The sequence below is a fragment of the Sebastes fasciatus genome, chromosome 13 (assembly GCF_043250625.1).
Source record: "Sebastes fasciatus isolate fSebFas1 chromosome 13, fSebFas1.pri, whole genome shotgun sequence".
In the NCBI taxonomy this organism is placed as follows: domain Eukaryota; kingdom Metazoa; phylum Chordata; class Actinopteri; order Perciformes; family Sebastidae; genus Sebastes; species Sebastes fasciatus.
The window spans coordinates 15964546-15982003 of record NC_133807.1 but is presented as its reverse complement, the minus strand read 5'-3'; the positions used below and the strand labels follow the sequence as shown (position 1 = coordinate 15982003).

The window sequence follows — 17458 nt, the reverse complement described above, 5'->3', positions numbered from 1 at the left end:
GGAAAACAGTTAAGAATTAGGCTTTTGGCATAGTTCACCATGTATTTTGATAAATTAAATGCTTTGTAATCTGAATGGCTAGAGCGAGGCTAAGTGAGAAAATAATTTACTGAACCCAAAAATGAAAAAGAAATCACACATAACGGGTCTATTTTATGGGATATTTTTAGGATCCACCCACAGAGAAAGAGTTTAGAACCTTCAAAAAGTTTAAATTGAATGTTTTCATTCTTCCAGATGTGTTTAAGACATAGGCTGAATTAAGGGTTATTGGGACAGTTTTTGAATATCCGTCTTGTGTAAGCTTTCATGCCATAAATAAAAAACAAATGCCCAACACAGGATACATTTCTGTAACACTGAAGATGTTACCCATGTATATGAGGAGGAAAGAATCATATTCCAAGGAGGCATACAGGCATACCCTTTTGTGTAAACTGACCCAAAACCACTTTTTTTGCTAACATTTGGGTGACTGAGACGGCACATCTTATCATTGATTTAGGCTAGTGTGAGCATATTAATTGCACAATTTAATTCATACTTTGATATAATTTCACATGAACATTTGACTTTTCCTGTTCATCATTAAGAATTAAGACTCCATGTTCATTTCTGTTAAACTTTATTACTGAAGGTTTAAAAATCCGTCCACAATTCATGCAGTATAAAGCTGCCTTTCCTCACTGACACAACCCCATCCCTCCCTCCCACTCCCTCCCTTAATTCCCTTAATTAATTAATTTTGGCAAGTTCCAGGCCAGGACCCTCCACCTGGGTGTGTTCCCTGCTTTAGTCAGGACTAGTTAAGGATGGGTTATGAGGTCAAGTTAGTGCTAGGTTTGGCTTGGTTAGTGAATTAGGGTAAACTTGGTGCAAAATCCAGCCTGCATAAACTGCATAAACAGTCGTTCACTATTGCAAGGTTGATCATTTTCGTCATTAATAAAGCTAGCACTGTTAAAGCTAGCACTTTTAGCACTGTCCCAATCACCCAAAACCATGCTGTAAACCGTGTTTGGGTGAATGGGACAAAATAAAAACAACCTAAATCCAAAAATAGAAACATTATATTAACAACTTTTATAATAGTTTTGTTTTGTTGCAGTAGTACATCGTATTCATGTTTCCATCAAAGGTTTGTGCAATATATTATCAATGACAATTTCATGACCTTCATGACCACATTTCCTCACCTCATGCTTTGCAGGGCCAACTTCCTGTTTGATGTTTGCCTACCTGATGTCACACGAGGACATGCAATTTTGATCATGTGGTTTCATAGCTAGGGCTCAGCAAAAAAAATAAAAATACATATATTTTCACTCATCAGGTGAGGAAATAAACCCTGTATAGTAATACTGTCCCATTCAACCATACAGTATGTCCCAATCACCTTCCATATATTTCACCTAAAAAATACTCTGCTTGTAATAATAATCTAATTCTAATGATTTGTTTTTTCCAACCAAAAAGTTGGATTAGTGCCTATCCACAGCTGTGGAACTCTCTTTCGGAGGATCTCAGGCTAGTAAACTCTGTTTCTTCTTTTAAATCACGCCTCAAAACCTACCTTTAGAGGAAGGCTTTTTTATAGCATCCTTTGTTTTAAATTTCATTATTGTTGACTTTTTTTACAAAAGTCTTATGTTCAAAATTTTATTTTGGCCTATGTTTTTAAGTTTTTATTCTGTATTGTTTTTATCTTGATGTTTGCACTCTTTTAACTTATGTAAAGCACTTTGTAACTATGTTTGGAAAGGTGCTATACAAATAAAGTTTATTATTATTATTATCTTTAATTTCTTTAATTAGCTCAGGCTAATTTTTAAATTTGAAAATCCAGAATATATGAAATTATTTTTTTTAAGTCCATTATCCTACTTCTAAAGCTCACCAATTAACACTTTATATCTGTTTTATTTAATTAAAAACCTAAGTCTATAAACAACAATTATACATCAAATTTTGTGGCTGGAAGCAGTTGCCAGGCAACCAATTCAAATAGTCCAGCACATTAGCATTAATATTACATTAATAAAAGAGTAAATTTACTTAAAAAAAATGTTTAATCTCGGCGAGAAAGTGAATAATTCCCCAATTAAATGCCGAACTATAGACTACTTTAAAATATTAATTCAGACTTGGAAACTTTCTCAAACCTCAACAACTAACAGGTGGAATTTTATTCTGAAAATGAGGACGGAAGTGACGTATAACCCGCTCCGTGGCTCCATGGCTGTTTCTTCTTCTTCTTCTTCTCAGAGCGACAACCGCACCGACCAGAGACACACGGAGCTCATAAATCATCCGTCTTTACTGCACCTCATCCCGCCAACAGACAAGTAAATCATCCCTCAGCGCAAACCGGGGCTTTTATTTGATTATGCAAACCTAGTGTGAGCCTATAAATATGCTGCTGTGTTCACATTTCGGCAGGAGAAGAGGTCAGCCTTAGAATAAACTAGAATAAACTCCACACAACTTCAGCTCCACTCCGGAGAGGAGGAAAGGTAAGAAGAACAATGTTGATTAAATATCAGAAAACTTTATTATTAAAAAAAAATCAACCATATACTTCATTGTAAAAAAAATGTGAATTTAAGTATTTCAGTTCTCTTCCTCTTTCTCTTTCTCTTTATTTCTCACTTCTCTAACGTACATCTCCACGTACATAGACTATAACAAAAATATTGACAGCAATTTTTACAATTTATGTAATTTTTTAAAACTGAATGAAACCCTTTTGGAAATCTCTGCTGCATCTGCAACAGCCAACACACATCTGGCTTTTATACTCTGTTATATGGACACCTGCAGCAGTCTGCACTCCAGTTATACTTGTGTACATGTAAACAGAGGTTAAAACTTAAATTTCTGATCTAATTTCTTTGTTATTTATGTGTTCATTAACTGGATCCTATGTGTTTGTTATGGCTGGTTTGTTCCTCAGCTGCATGTTTTGACTCCCCTCACTTTGGGGAAGTGGTTTTTGAAGGGTATCGTTGGTGTACACGAGAGGGTTTAAGGAGGCCATAACTCATAATCATTTTATTCATTCAGATGTTTTTTTTGTTTTTGTTTTTGTGTTACCAGAGAGGTCAGACATCAGGGTTAGAGGTCAATGTTGGACTCTGTGAGCGACCTCATGTCAAGACATCCTCCTGGTGCATGGTACACACCCTGCTGCACCCTGTGGTGGAAGAAAACTATAACTATTACCGTCATTAGTGATTAATGAGTGCTACAGGAATGAGTCCTAAAACACAGAAATAAGTTAGCATTTTAGCACTTCAGGCTTCCTCGTCTGGAAATCAATGTTGGTTTTTTTTACGTTTTTTTAGTTAGATGTCTGAAATAAGGTCTGTGGTTAAAACAAGCTGAAGAGATTTTAACGTTTTGTTCTACGACATAAAATACATCAGTAAATATCCCACTTGTGAATTTTGAAGCCTTTACGAGTCTTAAAAAAGTCGATTGCTAACAAGTGGCTAAATCACGCCGACTCATCCGCCTTTACAGCCTCGTTAACTCACATTCACGCAACCGTGGTGTAGTTCATCTATAGCCTAACATTAGCGTTTTACATCTGGCGATTGCATTCACACTTCAAAAATCATGAAGTGGTGTTCATTTGTGGAGATTGTCTTGCTCAACAAAACATGTACGTATCATAAACGTTTGTTTTTTCTTGTATCTTGTATTTCCTTTTCTTATTCGTGAAGCTCAGCATGACTTTCAAAAACGTATTTAGTACGTTTTTAGTAACGCGTGATGCACGTGTCAGTTTACGCTCCAGTCTTTTAAAAATAAAACTACTTAGTTAGGTTTAGGAAAATATCGACTTTGTTAGGTTTAGGCAACAAAACTACTTAGTTAGGTTTAGGAAAAGATCGACTTTGTTAGGTTTAGGCAACAAAACTACTTAGTTAGGTTTAGGAAAAGATCGCGGTTTGGGTTAAAATAACGCCGTAACTTAAGTAAGGAAGTTCCGTGACAAATAAATCAACGTTCTGGTTTCACACGGGACACAAACTCCTGGGCGAAAGTCCGGTGTTTTTTGACCCACCCATCCGCCCCGACCTCCTCCCTATGTGGCGTTCGTCACTCTCCATACATGGTGCACAATTAAGTGGATTACATGCAAATTGATTACGTGCTGACCATCACGAAAAAAATGTGAAATTCGTGTCACGTGTTGCTGGACATTTTGTAGGAAAACGCATGAAAAATGTGGAATAACTTTTTGCAAGATATCATACAAACCGGAGGATATGTTGATTATTGTGGATGCTCACGTCGTTATTCTATAGATATCGTTCTTCTAAAAAGGTCCCAAAAGCTTGTTACATTTTAATCTACTGAGATAGACTCATAAAATCCCATCAGTGACACTGTGTTTACCCAATTTTTCAAATCTGGAACTTTAGCTATTTCTCAAAAATAATCCCAGAGATTGTAATCATACCCATCATAATAACTGGAAATGCACATTAGTATATATTTGTAAGATCTGTCCTTTAATAAACATAAAGAAGGATTCAAAGGGATTACTGAGACAAACTACACAGAACTTCCATTACTTTGACCCAGAATGGTTTCATTAATGTACATTCCTCATTTTTGTACTTCCAGCACATAACACAGATAAATACAAACATTAATGTGATGGACTCATGGTAGAACGATTACTGTCAGTGAATCCACAGTGGCGTCTACCGTCCAGCTTCTCTTGCTGCTGTTATCATGTGGAAGTTGATTATAACATCAATCATTAACTGTTGACTGAAACAGTAGAGGCGTGGTTACATATTGATGAGATAAGAGTTTAAAAAAAGTCCCTGAAGCTATGCAGGAAGAGCTTGCTGTACTAAAACTGTACTGGATTTCCTCTTTATATATTTCTGCATTTTACACAGTCAGCAGCGGAGACTGGACTGAGAACGAGGCTGTTTCATATGAAAGTGTGCAGGGAACAAAGTACATTCATTTCTACACCTTAAAATCCCCTTAAACTTTTCATATAAACATAAATGTGTTTTGAATAAGTGAAAATCTTAATCTCATTATGATCACACCTTTCTCAGGTTCAGGTTACTTTATTTGTACCCATAGGTAGATTTGGTCTATAACACTTTCTGGAGTGCAAGAACTTTGGAGTAGCCTAATTGTTACTTGCTTAATTGATCCTTCGCTAAGACATTTTGTTTTTTGGAAAAAACTAAAAGTGATTCAAGAGAGAAGAAGACAGAAGGGTCTACACTCTGTGTTTGGAGGATATTGCAAACTGACTCAGCAGCCAAAACAGGTTAAAAAGATAAAGATAGAAGCTAAAGCCTACAGACCACAGTGTAAAAGTGAACCACCATCACCTGGTAATAGACAGAAGGCAATGATATGAAGGAACAACAGTGTTCTTTATTCACTGTTACTATCATTACAAAGCAAAAGCAACATATATATCCATTCATACCTTTAGTAGATAGCATAGCATAGCATTGTAATGTACTCTGCTATGGTTAGCTCTACAGGTGTCTCCTTCCAACCTCTCCGGGTACAAGTATTACTATAGAGTGCTACAGGAATGAGTCCTAAAACCTAGTAATGGGTTATCATTTTAGCCCTTACCCTCATCTGGAAGTCAATGGGTTTTTAGTTAGATGCCTGAAATAAGGTCTGTGGTTAACACAAGCTGAAGAGATTTTAACGTTTTCTTCTACGACATAAAATATTCATTAAATATCCCACTTGTGAATTTTGAAGCTTTTATGTGTCTTAAAAAAGACGGTTAAATGAGACTACTAAACGTCATCACGCTGACTCGTCCGCCTTTACAGCCTCGTTGTGTATACTCACACTCGTGTGACCGTTAGCTTTTTACTTCTGGCGATTGCATTCACACTTCAAAAATCATTAAAGTGGTTTTCATTTGTGGAGATTATCTTGCTGAACAAAACGTGTAAGAATCATAAACGTGTATTTGTCACATAGGTTATTTTTTTGCAATAATCCAAAACTCAATAGAAAAATTCCATTGTCTTTTTGTGGAGGGATCCAGGGCGATGCTGACTACAAAAATATGTCATCCCTGCAGCACTCTATAGTCACGAAAAGTAATCTATTTGAATCGTGTACATTATGTATTTTTTTCGTGCTTTCTCCTACGAATGTCCAGCAACATGTAACGCTCAATTTCCGCTGCAGTCTTTTCAAAATAAATCTACTTAGGTTTAGGAACAGATCAACTTGGTTAGGTTTAAGTAACAAACTACTTATTTAGGTTTAGGAAAAGATCGCTCGGTTTGGGATTAAATAACACAGAAACTGTAACTTTAAGTATTGAAGTAACGTGACAAATAAATCAACTTTGATTTGTGGTTTCACACGGGACACGACCACCGGTCTCCCGTGTGAATGTCCTGTGTTTTTTAACCCACCCATCAAAACCCGAACACACGTGAGAAGTTGTAACCTGCAACCTCACCGCTAGGATACCGCCAGATACTACACACTGCTCCTTTAAAAGATGATTAATCTCTTAACCCCACGGAGTAAGGGAATATACTGTAGTGGGTATTTTACAGCACTATACAGTAGTAGGTACTTGAGTTCAAAGAATATAATTGTAAACCTGCAAAGTTGCACAGCTGCATGAGTGAAGTGAAGTCACGATAACTCACCACATCCTTCACTCCGTAACCACAAACAGAGTGAAGATTACACTCACGTCTGTGGGAAAATAACCAAAAGTTAACACCCAAGATACAGAAACTGTCATGGGACTCAAATCCTCACCGTAGTTTTAATACATTTTCACTAATGACGTGTTGACGTCTGCATTCCCGTCCTGTTTGTGTTTCTGTCGGTAAACAGTTAGCAAACGAGGAAGTGGCTATTGTGACTCTTCCTAATTTAAAAAAAGATTAGAAATGAATTTTTCCAGTTCCTTTACTGTCCACATGTAATTTTGTCCTTCATTCCTGTCAACCTGATAGCTGCGTCACACATATGTCCACATACTGTGTGATTACCAGGAACTCAAGTATTAAAAGGTTTAATGTTTATATTCACTCAACATCCTGTTCCCTTCCCATCATATCCCCTAAAAATACAAGATAAATTAAGACTTTTATGTAAGAAATGTTTAAAATCAACACTATGTCTACCTATGCATTGAGTCCATACAGTATGCACTTTGTTTACTTAGATTTAAATGATTATATGCATTTTATTTAACTTCTACCTTTTTTATTAACCTTAATGTAAACATACTGATTATGTATTTGTCTGTAAATCATGTTTTTGTATATCCCATGTAACATAAAACATGAAATATTTTCTAATTTGGTGTAGTATATAGAGTGAAGATAGCATCATATGGCATCATATGAAACTAGAAAAAAACTAAGGAATCCATTGGTACCAACCATGTCATACTAGCTTGTTAAATAACGCTCAAAAGTTGCGCAACATTTTGGCGAGGAAAAACTGTCATGGGCATTTTCAGGGGTCCCTTGACCTCTGACCTCAAGATATGTGAATGAAAATGGGTTCTATGGGTACCCACGAGTCTCCCCTTTACAGCCATGCCCACTTTATGATAATCACATGCAGTTTGGGGCAAGTCATAGTCAAGTCAGCACACTGACACACTGACAGCTGTTGTTGCCTGTTGGGCTGCAGTTTGCCATGTTATGATTTGAGCATATTTTTTATGCTAAATGCAGTACCTGTGAGGGTTTCTGGACAATATCTGTCATTGTTTTGTGTTGTTACTTGATTTCCAATAATAAACATATACACACATTTGCATAAAGTAAACATATTTGCCCACTCCCATGTTGATAAGAGTATTAAATACAAGACAAATCTCTCTTTAAGGTACATTTCGAACAGATAAATGTGTGATTAATTTGCGATTAATCGCGATTAACTATGGATAATCATGCGATTAATTGTGATTAAATATTTTAATCGATTGACAGCCCTACAAATAAGTTAACTTTGACTTCTGGCTTCACACGGGACACGAACAGCAGTCTCCTGGGTGAAAGTTTGGTGTTTTAAGACTATGTCACCTGTCCTGGTTCACGATTATTATGTTGCCATCTAACCATCCTTGATCTATTAATACTCTTCCATTGTAAGGCAACGAGGCGTGTTAGCCTGTAAAATACACATGTTAATAAAATAAAATAAATACATTTGTATTCCTTTTGTTTCAAACGTTTATTTAATTGTACTGATATAACTACAATATGAAATCACACTTTTCTCCCTGCATAGAAACACTTGCTGTGGACTCTCTGATCGTGTCTTTGCTGATTTTCTACGTTTGTTGAACACTTGAGCCAGTCCTGATGGAGGCCAGAGGAAAGTATGATTTTGTTGCGACAGCAGACGACGAGCTCAGCTTCAGAAAGGGCGATACACTGAAGGTCAGTAGATGAGGATTTTTTTCTCAATCTGGCTTCAAAATGTTTTATTGTGTGACATCTCGTTTCTTTACTTCTTCTGATCAGATTTTAAGCCCGCAAGACGAGTGGTATAAAGCAGAGTTGGACGGAAAGGAAGGATTCGTACCACAAAACTACATCGAGATGCAGACTCCGAGGTGAGAGACATTAAAAAAAAAACTATTACACAGCTTTGTTGAATACCCGATTCTGATTGGTCAATCACGGTGTTCTATTTTGCTATGGACGCAGTTCTGATGTTGGACTCTGGCGGACCGTTTTTGTGTCAAATTATTGATTTCTTAAGTAACATTATCCCTTACTTAAAAAGCAGCGGGCCTGGAAAGGATGGCCTCCAGTTCATAAACATTGTTTGAAAGCAGAAATGTACCTGTGCAAACCATTTTAAGATCCAAATATCGCAGCGGTTGCTAATATTGCGACAGGACTGCAGATAAAATACAGCAATAAGATGAGAAAAAACATGTATTTTGACTGTGTTTGTGCCTCGGTAGATTAGATTCAGTATCACTAAGACTAATTCCTACTATTTGATAATAAACTCCAAAATGTCCCCTTTCAGAAGAGACCAGGAACAGGACTGTAATAAAAAAAAAAAGCTGTCCTTGCTCAGGGGAAGTTGCAGCAGTATGTGGTTTACATCAGATAAGTGGCAGCATTATATCCTGTGTGTGTGTTCAGGTGGTTTCAGGAGAACGCCAGTCGCAGCACTGCAGAGGAAGTCCTCCGGCACAAAGGTTTGGGAGACTTTTTGATCCGAGGATGCCAGAGCTCCCCGGGAGACTTCTCCATCTCTGTCAAGTGAGTGAAAACCTCAGAAACACGAACAGAAACTTGGAAGTATTTGTTTTCACTTTAAATGAATGAGCACTCAAATTCATTAATACACTTTAAAGTGATAGTTCAGATTTGTCTCAGTGGGGTTGTATGAGGTACTTCTCCATTGTCAGTGTATTACCTACAGTAGATGGAGTTTGGAGAAACAGACAGGAGTACCAGCACGGGAGCAAAGCAATGTACTGCTGTGGACGCGGGGCAGCAGCAAGACACATTTTAGACACCTAAAAACAACAATATCAGTTTAAGTGTACGTTACATTTAGAATATTTTCACCACTTTTCTTTGCTGTCAGACAGCCCTTCTTGACGGGGAGCTGAAGCCTTTATATATGCTCTCTTCAAAGCCACCAGACTCCTTTGACAAAAACAGTAATTTTATCTTGCAGAACACGGGAGTTGCTGGTCTACCGCTGCCTTTATCGGTTAGTTTGTTTGTGTTATCGTATGGCTTTGGTGAATCCAAACTATCCATCCATCCATCCATTTTCTTCCGCTTATCCGGGGCCGGGTCCCAGGGGCAGCAGGCTTAGCAGGGAAATCCAGACGTCCCTCTCCCAAGCAACGTTTTCTTGCTCTTCCTGGGGGACCCCGAGGCGTTCCCAGGCCAGACGAGATATATAATCTCTCCAGTGTGTTCTGGGTCTACCCCGGGGCCTCTTACCAGTTGGACTTGGCCGGAAAACCTTCAAAGGGAGGCGTCCAGCAGGCATCCTGATCAGATGCCTGAACCACCTCAGCTGGCCCTTTTCGATGTGAACGAGCAGCGTCTATACGCCGAGCTCCCTCCGGATGTCTATGCTCCTCACCCTATCTCTAAGGCTGAGCCCAGCCACCCTACAAAGGAAACTCATTTCGGCCGCTTGTATCCACGATCTCATTCTTTTCGTCACTACCCAAAGCTCATGACCATAGGTGGAACGTAGATAGACTGGTAAATCGAGAGCTTTGCCTTCCGGCTCAGCTCCCTCTTCATCCACAACGGCTTGGGGCAGCCAAGGAGGGCGCAGTCCACCGTTTTCCTGCAGAGAACCACGGCCTCAGACTTGGAAGTACTGACTCTTATCTCAACCTCTTCACTCTCGACTGCAAATCGCCCCGGTCCGTGCTGAATCCGAACTAACCCAAAAATCACCAAAGTCACACAATAACACAAAAAAACTAACCGATCAAGACATTTCAGAGAGATTTGAAGGGTACTTCGGGGACGGTTTTGTCACTGACACCTTAAACTTCTGACACATAACCTGATATTGAAATGATTTGTGGTTTAGAGTATTATTACTAATCTAGTTGTTGATTTGAAGAATGTTTCCTTTCTACGCCCATCAAAGAGGTAAACTCTGACTCACTATCTCACCCTCTGAGCTTCTCTAATGTGCTGCAAACTCTGCAAGACTTCACATATTTACAACCAGGAGACAGCTGTAAGTAAACAAGACAGAGGCAGAGTTCAGTTAGTTTACCTCAGAGTGTGTTCAGTCATTCAGTCCACCAGTGAAAACATTCAAACTGCACAGCTTTCTTTAACTCTATTCTTAGTTGTTGTTGTTGTTATGTGCTGTTGACCTCCATTGTGGCCACCAGGATCTGACTCATTCCTTTCTAGTGAACCTTGATGCTGTAGTTTTGTAAAATGACCAGCCGAGGAGATCCATCTGGAATGATGGAGCACAATCAGTCAATCAGTCAATCAATCAATCAATCAATCAATCAATCAATCATCAATACATCAATCAAACTGTATTTGCGGTTAGTGCAGTTCAAAGTTCTTCACAGATGACTGACAAACCGAAAATAAGACAGAAGTGTGGACCGTGAAAACAGCAGAAAGGACAAAAGCAATGGCCAATGCACAGGAGACAATAAAAATGACAAAAATGTAATAAAATCAATTTAAAAGCTATAATAACATTAATAGTAGTAAAACAGCATTAAATAAAAACTAGATGAATAAAATAACAATAAAATAGAATTAAATGTTACAGCTAAATACAATAAAATAACAATACAATAGAATAACATTATACAGATAAAAATACAATAAAATAAGCCATCCATCCATCATCTGCAACCGATTATCCCGTTAGGGGTCGCTGGGGGGCTGGAGCCGATCCCAGCTGACATTGGGCGAAAGGTGGGGTACACCCTGGACAGGTCGCCAGACTATCACAGGGCTGACACATAGAGACAGACAACCATTCGCGCTCACTTTCACACCTACGGGCAATTTAAAACAATAAAATAAGCAATTAATGAAATTTGAATAAATAGAAAGTTTACAACTTAAATACAATAAAATAAGTGATTTATATAATAACAGTAAAAATAGAATAAAAGTTTACAGCTTAAATACCATAAAATACATGACTTCTAAAATAATAATAAAATAGAATAGAATTTACATCTTAAATACGTGATTAATAAAAAATAATAAATAGAGTATCAATATACTGCTTAAATACAATACAATAAGTGATTACTAAAATAATAATCAATAGAATAAAATTTGCAGCTTAAATACAATAGAGTGATTCATAAAATAATAACATTTTACAAATTAAATACAATAAAATTAGTGATTCATAAAATAACAATAAAATAAAATAAAAGTTTTCAACCGGCCGGTGCGAGAGCATGAAGTGCAGTAAAATATTAAAAGAATTTGTACGTTTTTAACTAAGCTAACCAATGTAAGGACTTTATAACAGGTGTAATGTGTTTTCTCCTTCTGGTCTTCATTGTTCAGTTAGTTGTTCAGGTCCAGCTTATTTAACAACACATGCTTTATCTTCCATCAGACACGAGAGTGACATTCAGCACTTCAAAGTGATGAGAGACAACAAAGGCCAGTACTTCCTGTGGTCTGAGAAGTTCACCTCCCTAAACAAGCTGGTGGACTTTTATAAGTCCACCTCCATCTCTAAAACCAGGGAGATCTACCTCAACGACGGCAGCTCGGACAGTAAGAGCCCCTCCGTGGTCCAGGCGGTAAGAAACATCTCTGTTCAGCACCGCTGCTTCGAGTTGCTATTCACCTCAAATAGTTCAGTAAACTCGACTTCTTAATAAGGCCTCACCACAGTGACCTACTTAGGTGGGTTACTTTACTAAAATGTGCTAAAAGACTTGTTAAAAAGACTTGATGTCTTAATGAGAGTGAATCAAAGTGAGATGAAGAGGAAGACATTATTATTAATTATGAATTGTCATATTTACATCTTTTACTTTAGTTTGAATTGTTACGCACCTGAAAGCTGTTAATATGATGTTTCAGCAGTCAAACATTTGGATATGATCATCAATATAGCTTGGTTTGTTTTATTCATTCATTTTATTTACTATTAAATAATTTATCCTGAATCTTTTTCAGTTTTTTTGACTAATCAAATGTTAAAAAAATATTGTAATGACAGCCAAAAGAGCCAAAGTTATTCACTTCACACTAGGGCTGCAACAATATATTTTCATTATTGATTAATCTGCCGATTATTTTCTAGATTAATTGATTTTGGTCAATAAAATGTCAGAAAATAGTGTAGTGATGTCTTCAAATGTCTTCTTTTGTTAGTCTAAAACCCAAAGATATTCAGTTTAATATGATATAAAACAGAGGAAAGCAGGAAATCTCTGCATTTTCTGCCATTTTTGCATGAAAAATTACTTTAAAGATTGATTAATCATTATCAAGATATCTGCCGATTATTTTTCTGTTGATCAACTAATCGATTAGTCGACTAATTGTTGCAGCTCTTTACTTCACGCGAATGTAAAAGAAGACGCTGTAACCATGAAATGTTGTTATAATAATGTTATTTTATGAATAACCTAAATGATTTTTGTCATCATTTAATTATCTATTTCTTCATTCTTCAACTTCTCACTTCAGCTCTAAATATTCAACATATTTTCGTCCTCAGCATTTTGCTTTTTGTAACGTTAATTTGAACTCTTGTCAGCTTTTTACACCAGTTTTTCTCAGTTCCAGTATATTTTTAGGAAGTTAAACAAATACTGTTGGTAATTATATTGTTTACTGTCATATGGGAAGTTAGAAAATAAATTATAGCCTCCATGTTTATGTTTTGAATATGTTTTTGCTTCCCCGTAGTCCACCGGGTGAACATGTCAGATGAAACACATTTGATATATGAACATATAAATAGAAATGTCAACTGTCTACTGTAGTTCGTGATGTGACGGTGTGATGTCATGTACTTCCTGTGTGTTTCCTTCGTTTAGGTGAAGAGGGGAAGTTTGCCTGAACAACGAAGCGCAGCTGCAGCCGTAGCTCCTTCACCGCGCAGATCTTCAGACCAGCCTCACAACCAGCTGGTACTCTCTCTGCTTCTCAACCTTTACCAGTCTGATATATCCTTCTCATTAACACCCGGCATGTCCCTAATGTGTTCATTTCAATTTATTTGGATGAACTTTTAACACTATCTGTTATATAAAAGCATATCTTCTCACAATATTTTTTTATACTGTGTCGATATTTAGGTCAGTTTGTCGAGTTCATAATACCAGTCAGACATTTCAACCATTTATCTATTATTTTAGCTTGTTTATTCGTTAATTTGAGTAACTATTTCAACTGTTTAGACTGCTCTGCTTCCTTACTAACTAGTTTTCACACACCAACACCTCTCATTCCCGACTCATTGTGGCGATGAAGGCCGACCATTGTGTCGCCTCACGTCGCCTTTGTCTTGTCCGACAAGTTGCATTTGAACACACTGCAAAGACGGCCAGTTAGCACGGACGTTCTGCGCCTGCGTGAGATGAAATAACTCTCCACACCAGCAGGCGGTGGTAGTCTGTATTTGTTATTCAAAAAGGGAAACCGGGAGACCTAGGACGGCGGATATACAAGCCGTTGTTATGATACATACATGAAACAAAGCAAAAACTAGGCCGACAGACGCTCACCGACGGCCCCAAACTGTCCGACAGACGATCGTCGGCTTGGTGTGTCAGGGCCAAAAGTAACCCCTGGGCTACGAGTGACCCTGGTGGTTCTCCAGCATATTATGACTCATATAATATTTGTCTGCAGAAACATAAAGTATTTTTCATTCTTTTCCAGGCTAAGAAAGTGGGTCTGGAGGAACGAGCTCACACCATCGGTCACACAGGAAGAAACAGCCCCGTCCCAGCTGCTAATCCTCCCCGTCGTACATCGGACACCATGCCTCTCCCTCAGGTCAGCCTGCCGTCCTCTCTACTTCTCTGCTTAATCTGGAAAAAGTCAAACAATTGTGAAGAATTTCCAAAGTCCTAAACACAAATGTATTCAATGTATTATAATATAAAACAAAGAACAAACTGATGACAGACTTGAAAAGCTGATTAATTTTAGTCCGAGTCTGTTGACTCGTTTCACCATTTCAGCAGTAGCCTAATACAATTTCTTTGGATACTTTTAGATCTTCAAATTAGTATTTCGTGCCCTTAAAATACCAATTTTGTTCCCTAAATTCTGTGATTTGTGTATTTACATTACTTTATCACTACTGTTTTTATCATCAGAAATAATGGTGAACGACACTTTAACAAAGCTCTTTAAAAAAAACAATGAACTCAACTTTAACACTGAAGATTTTGTATGTATTGAGCCGTCCCTGACTTCTTCTTCTTCTGTCCCACAGAGGGCATCCACGCTGCAGGTGAAGGCGCTGTACGCCTTCACCGCAGAAGAAGCCGATGAACTCGGTTTCGGCTCCGGTGACATCATTGAGGTGTTGGATCGCTCTGACGCGTCGTGGTGGAGAGGGAGGCTGCGGGGGAAAAGCGGGCTGTTTCCTGCTAACTACACAATACAGCTGTGAGAAACAAGCCGAGGCGATGCCATTACTCTGCCTGCACGTATTCACAGACTGCAGGTGCTTCGTGAACATAAAGACTGACTCATCTAATCTCTGCACCACATGTTCATCAACACGCCGCTGCCCAAAAGACTGAGAGTCACATATCATATTCACATACAGTATATACCGCAGACTGGAGCAGAGACAGGAACTTCCTAAAACCTGCTGCAGATGGCAGCGAGAAATGTTTCATTATCTGTATCACGACATGTCTGACGGCAGGTATTTATTTGTAAAATGCTCGCTGCTGATGAACTGTTTCTGCTTGTGTTGTAAGTGTAGTCATATTTTATACCACAAAAAGTTTTGTATGGAAAATTCAGTAGATTTCTCAAGAAGTCTGAATGCTTAACATAGACGTGTAACTTCCTCGCAATAAAATCTTTTTTTTTTCATCTCAGATTTGATGTTTAAATTTAATATTTTAATGAGTAATGAGGGCCACTTACGGTAAGTATTTTTTACAAGGACTTACTGTTATGGCAATATGACAATATATATCGGCAAAACGATATAAAAATGTCTATCGTATACATCAGACCGGCAAATATGCCATCCAGAGTAGGCTCTCGTGGCCACGCCCCCTTTTGGGGGAAACCAATCCCGTGTCCTCATAGACAGTAACATATAATATAATATATAATATAATATACGAAATATGTGCATTAAAGACATACAATATATGACATATAACCACGGTGCAAACAAGTAAATATAATATTCTGAGAGGTGGAATCTATTAAGTGTGTTCAATATAAATTCAATTATAGTATAAATATGAATTAAATAAGAATATTTCTTTATAAATGCAGTATTAATGACAGGGTATTGCACAGTTGAATTATTGCAGTTGAGTTAAGTCAGTACATGAGAATGATAATAACAATAATAATAATAAATTATAGGGTAGACATTGCTTCAAAGTTCACTGAGACATCCGTTTATAGTATGATAAATGTATCTTCTATTTATCTGTAAAACCTGTCATTAACGACATACCCAAGTGATTGATGGTAAATGGACTGTAATTATATAAAGTGCTTCTATGGTGCTTCACGGAGTGCCTTTCATTTATCTGCTACGCACACACAATTCAGTGTCATCTCGCTCAAGGACTCTGCATTAATGTGGTTTTCATCTTTACACGTTGAAGAAAAGCACCTAAACGCACCATTAAACTGACCCTCCAGATTCTCTGCTAAAATTTACATTTTTTTCTTGAATCAGAATCAGAATCAGCTGTTTTTGCTAAGTACATACTGTACATACAAGGAATTTGACTCCGGTGTTATGCATATCTCTTAATATACTTACACAGAAATAGAAGGAAAAAAAAACAGCTAGGGAAAAAAACAACTAAGCTGTAAATAAAGGTGAGGAATAAGCAGGACTGTTATGTGCACAAGTGGTGGCTTCTAGATGCCGACACTAGCCTTACGTTAATAACGCCGTTGCTCAGCAGCAACAATATGATCAAGAGGGTCAAAGTTCAAGGTGCAATGGTATGAAGAAGTAGCAAAGAGTATAGAAGCAAAGAGATGAAACTTCTGTGTTTTTTTGACAACAGCCGCTGCTGCCATTTTGGACTGAAGTCACTTATTATATTTATAATATAACACAGGTCATTTCGATAGAATATGACAATAGAATAGAAATATTCTGTTTTACTTTTGTACAGCACTTTTTAGGCGGATGTTTTACTGGGGTCCGGTTTCTGGCTTTTCATATATGTTCTTTGGAAGTAGTACATCCTAATTGTATGCATACTTCACGCAACAGTATGTACTTTGTAAGGGTAGCGGCAGTATGCACTAAAAGTAAAAAGTAAAAGTATGACATTTGAAATGCAATCCATTGTAATACTGCATGGAATCCATGTGGGCAATTGACAATGGGTCATTATGGAACCCACGGACAATCCCATATAGGGCCCATTTACTACCCACATGGGCCCCACATACAAATGTTGGCTGTGAAGTGGACCAGGTGACTTTATAACACCAAATGTTTCTTTTATTCTGAAAGTTTTACAACAGGAAGTTCTTGGCTTGGCTTTAAACTGCCAAACAGTAGCTTGGTCCCGCCTCCTAGCTTCTCACCTGAGAGACTCACCTGAGCACCTGCCGTACCTGTCATAGTCATATTAGGATTTGAGCGCATTTCTTATGCTAAATGCAATACCTGTGAGGGTTTCTGGACAATATTTGTCATTGTTTTGTGTTAATTGATTTCCAATAATAGATATATACATTTGCATAAAGCAGCATATTTGCCC

General features: G+C 37.7%; 1 protein-coding gene across 1 annotated transcript; it reads left to right on the top strand.

Moving 5' to 3' along the window:
- The first annotated feature begins 2215 nt into the window (after nucleotides 1-2215).
- Nucleotides 2216-15573, top strand: grap2a (GRB2 related adaptor protein 2a). The gene is made up of 8 exons (XM_074655807.1): nucleotides 2216-2513; nucleotides 8287-8438; nucleotides 8523-8614; nucleotides 9159-9278; nucleotides 12115-12304; nucleotides 13556-13648; nucleotides 14403-14519; nucleotides 14965-15573. Exons 2-8 carry the CDS (start codon nucleotides 8361-8363, stop codon nucleotides 15142-15144), a joined length of 870 nt encoding a protein of 289 aa, XP_074511908.1. The 5' UTR covers nucleotides 2216-2513; nucleotides 8287-8360; the 3' UTR covers nucleotides 15145-15573.
- Nucleotides 15574-17458: the final 1885 nt, after the last annotated feature.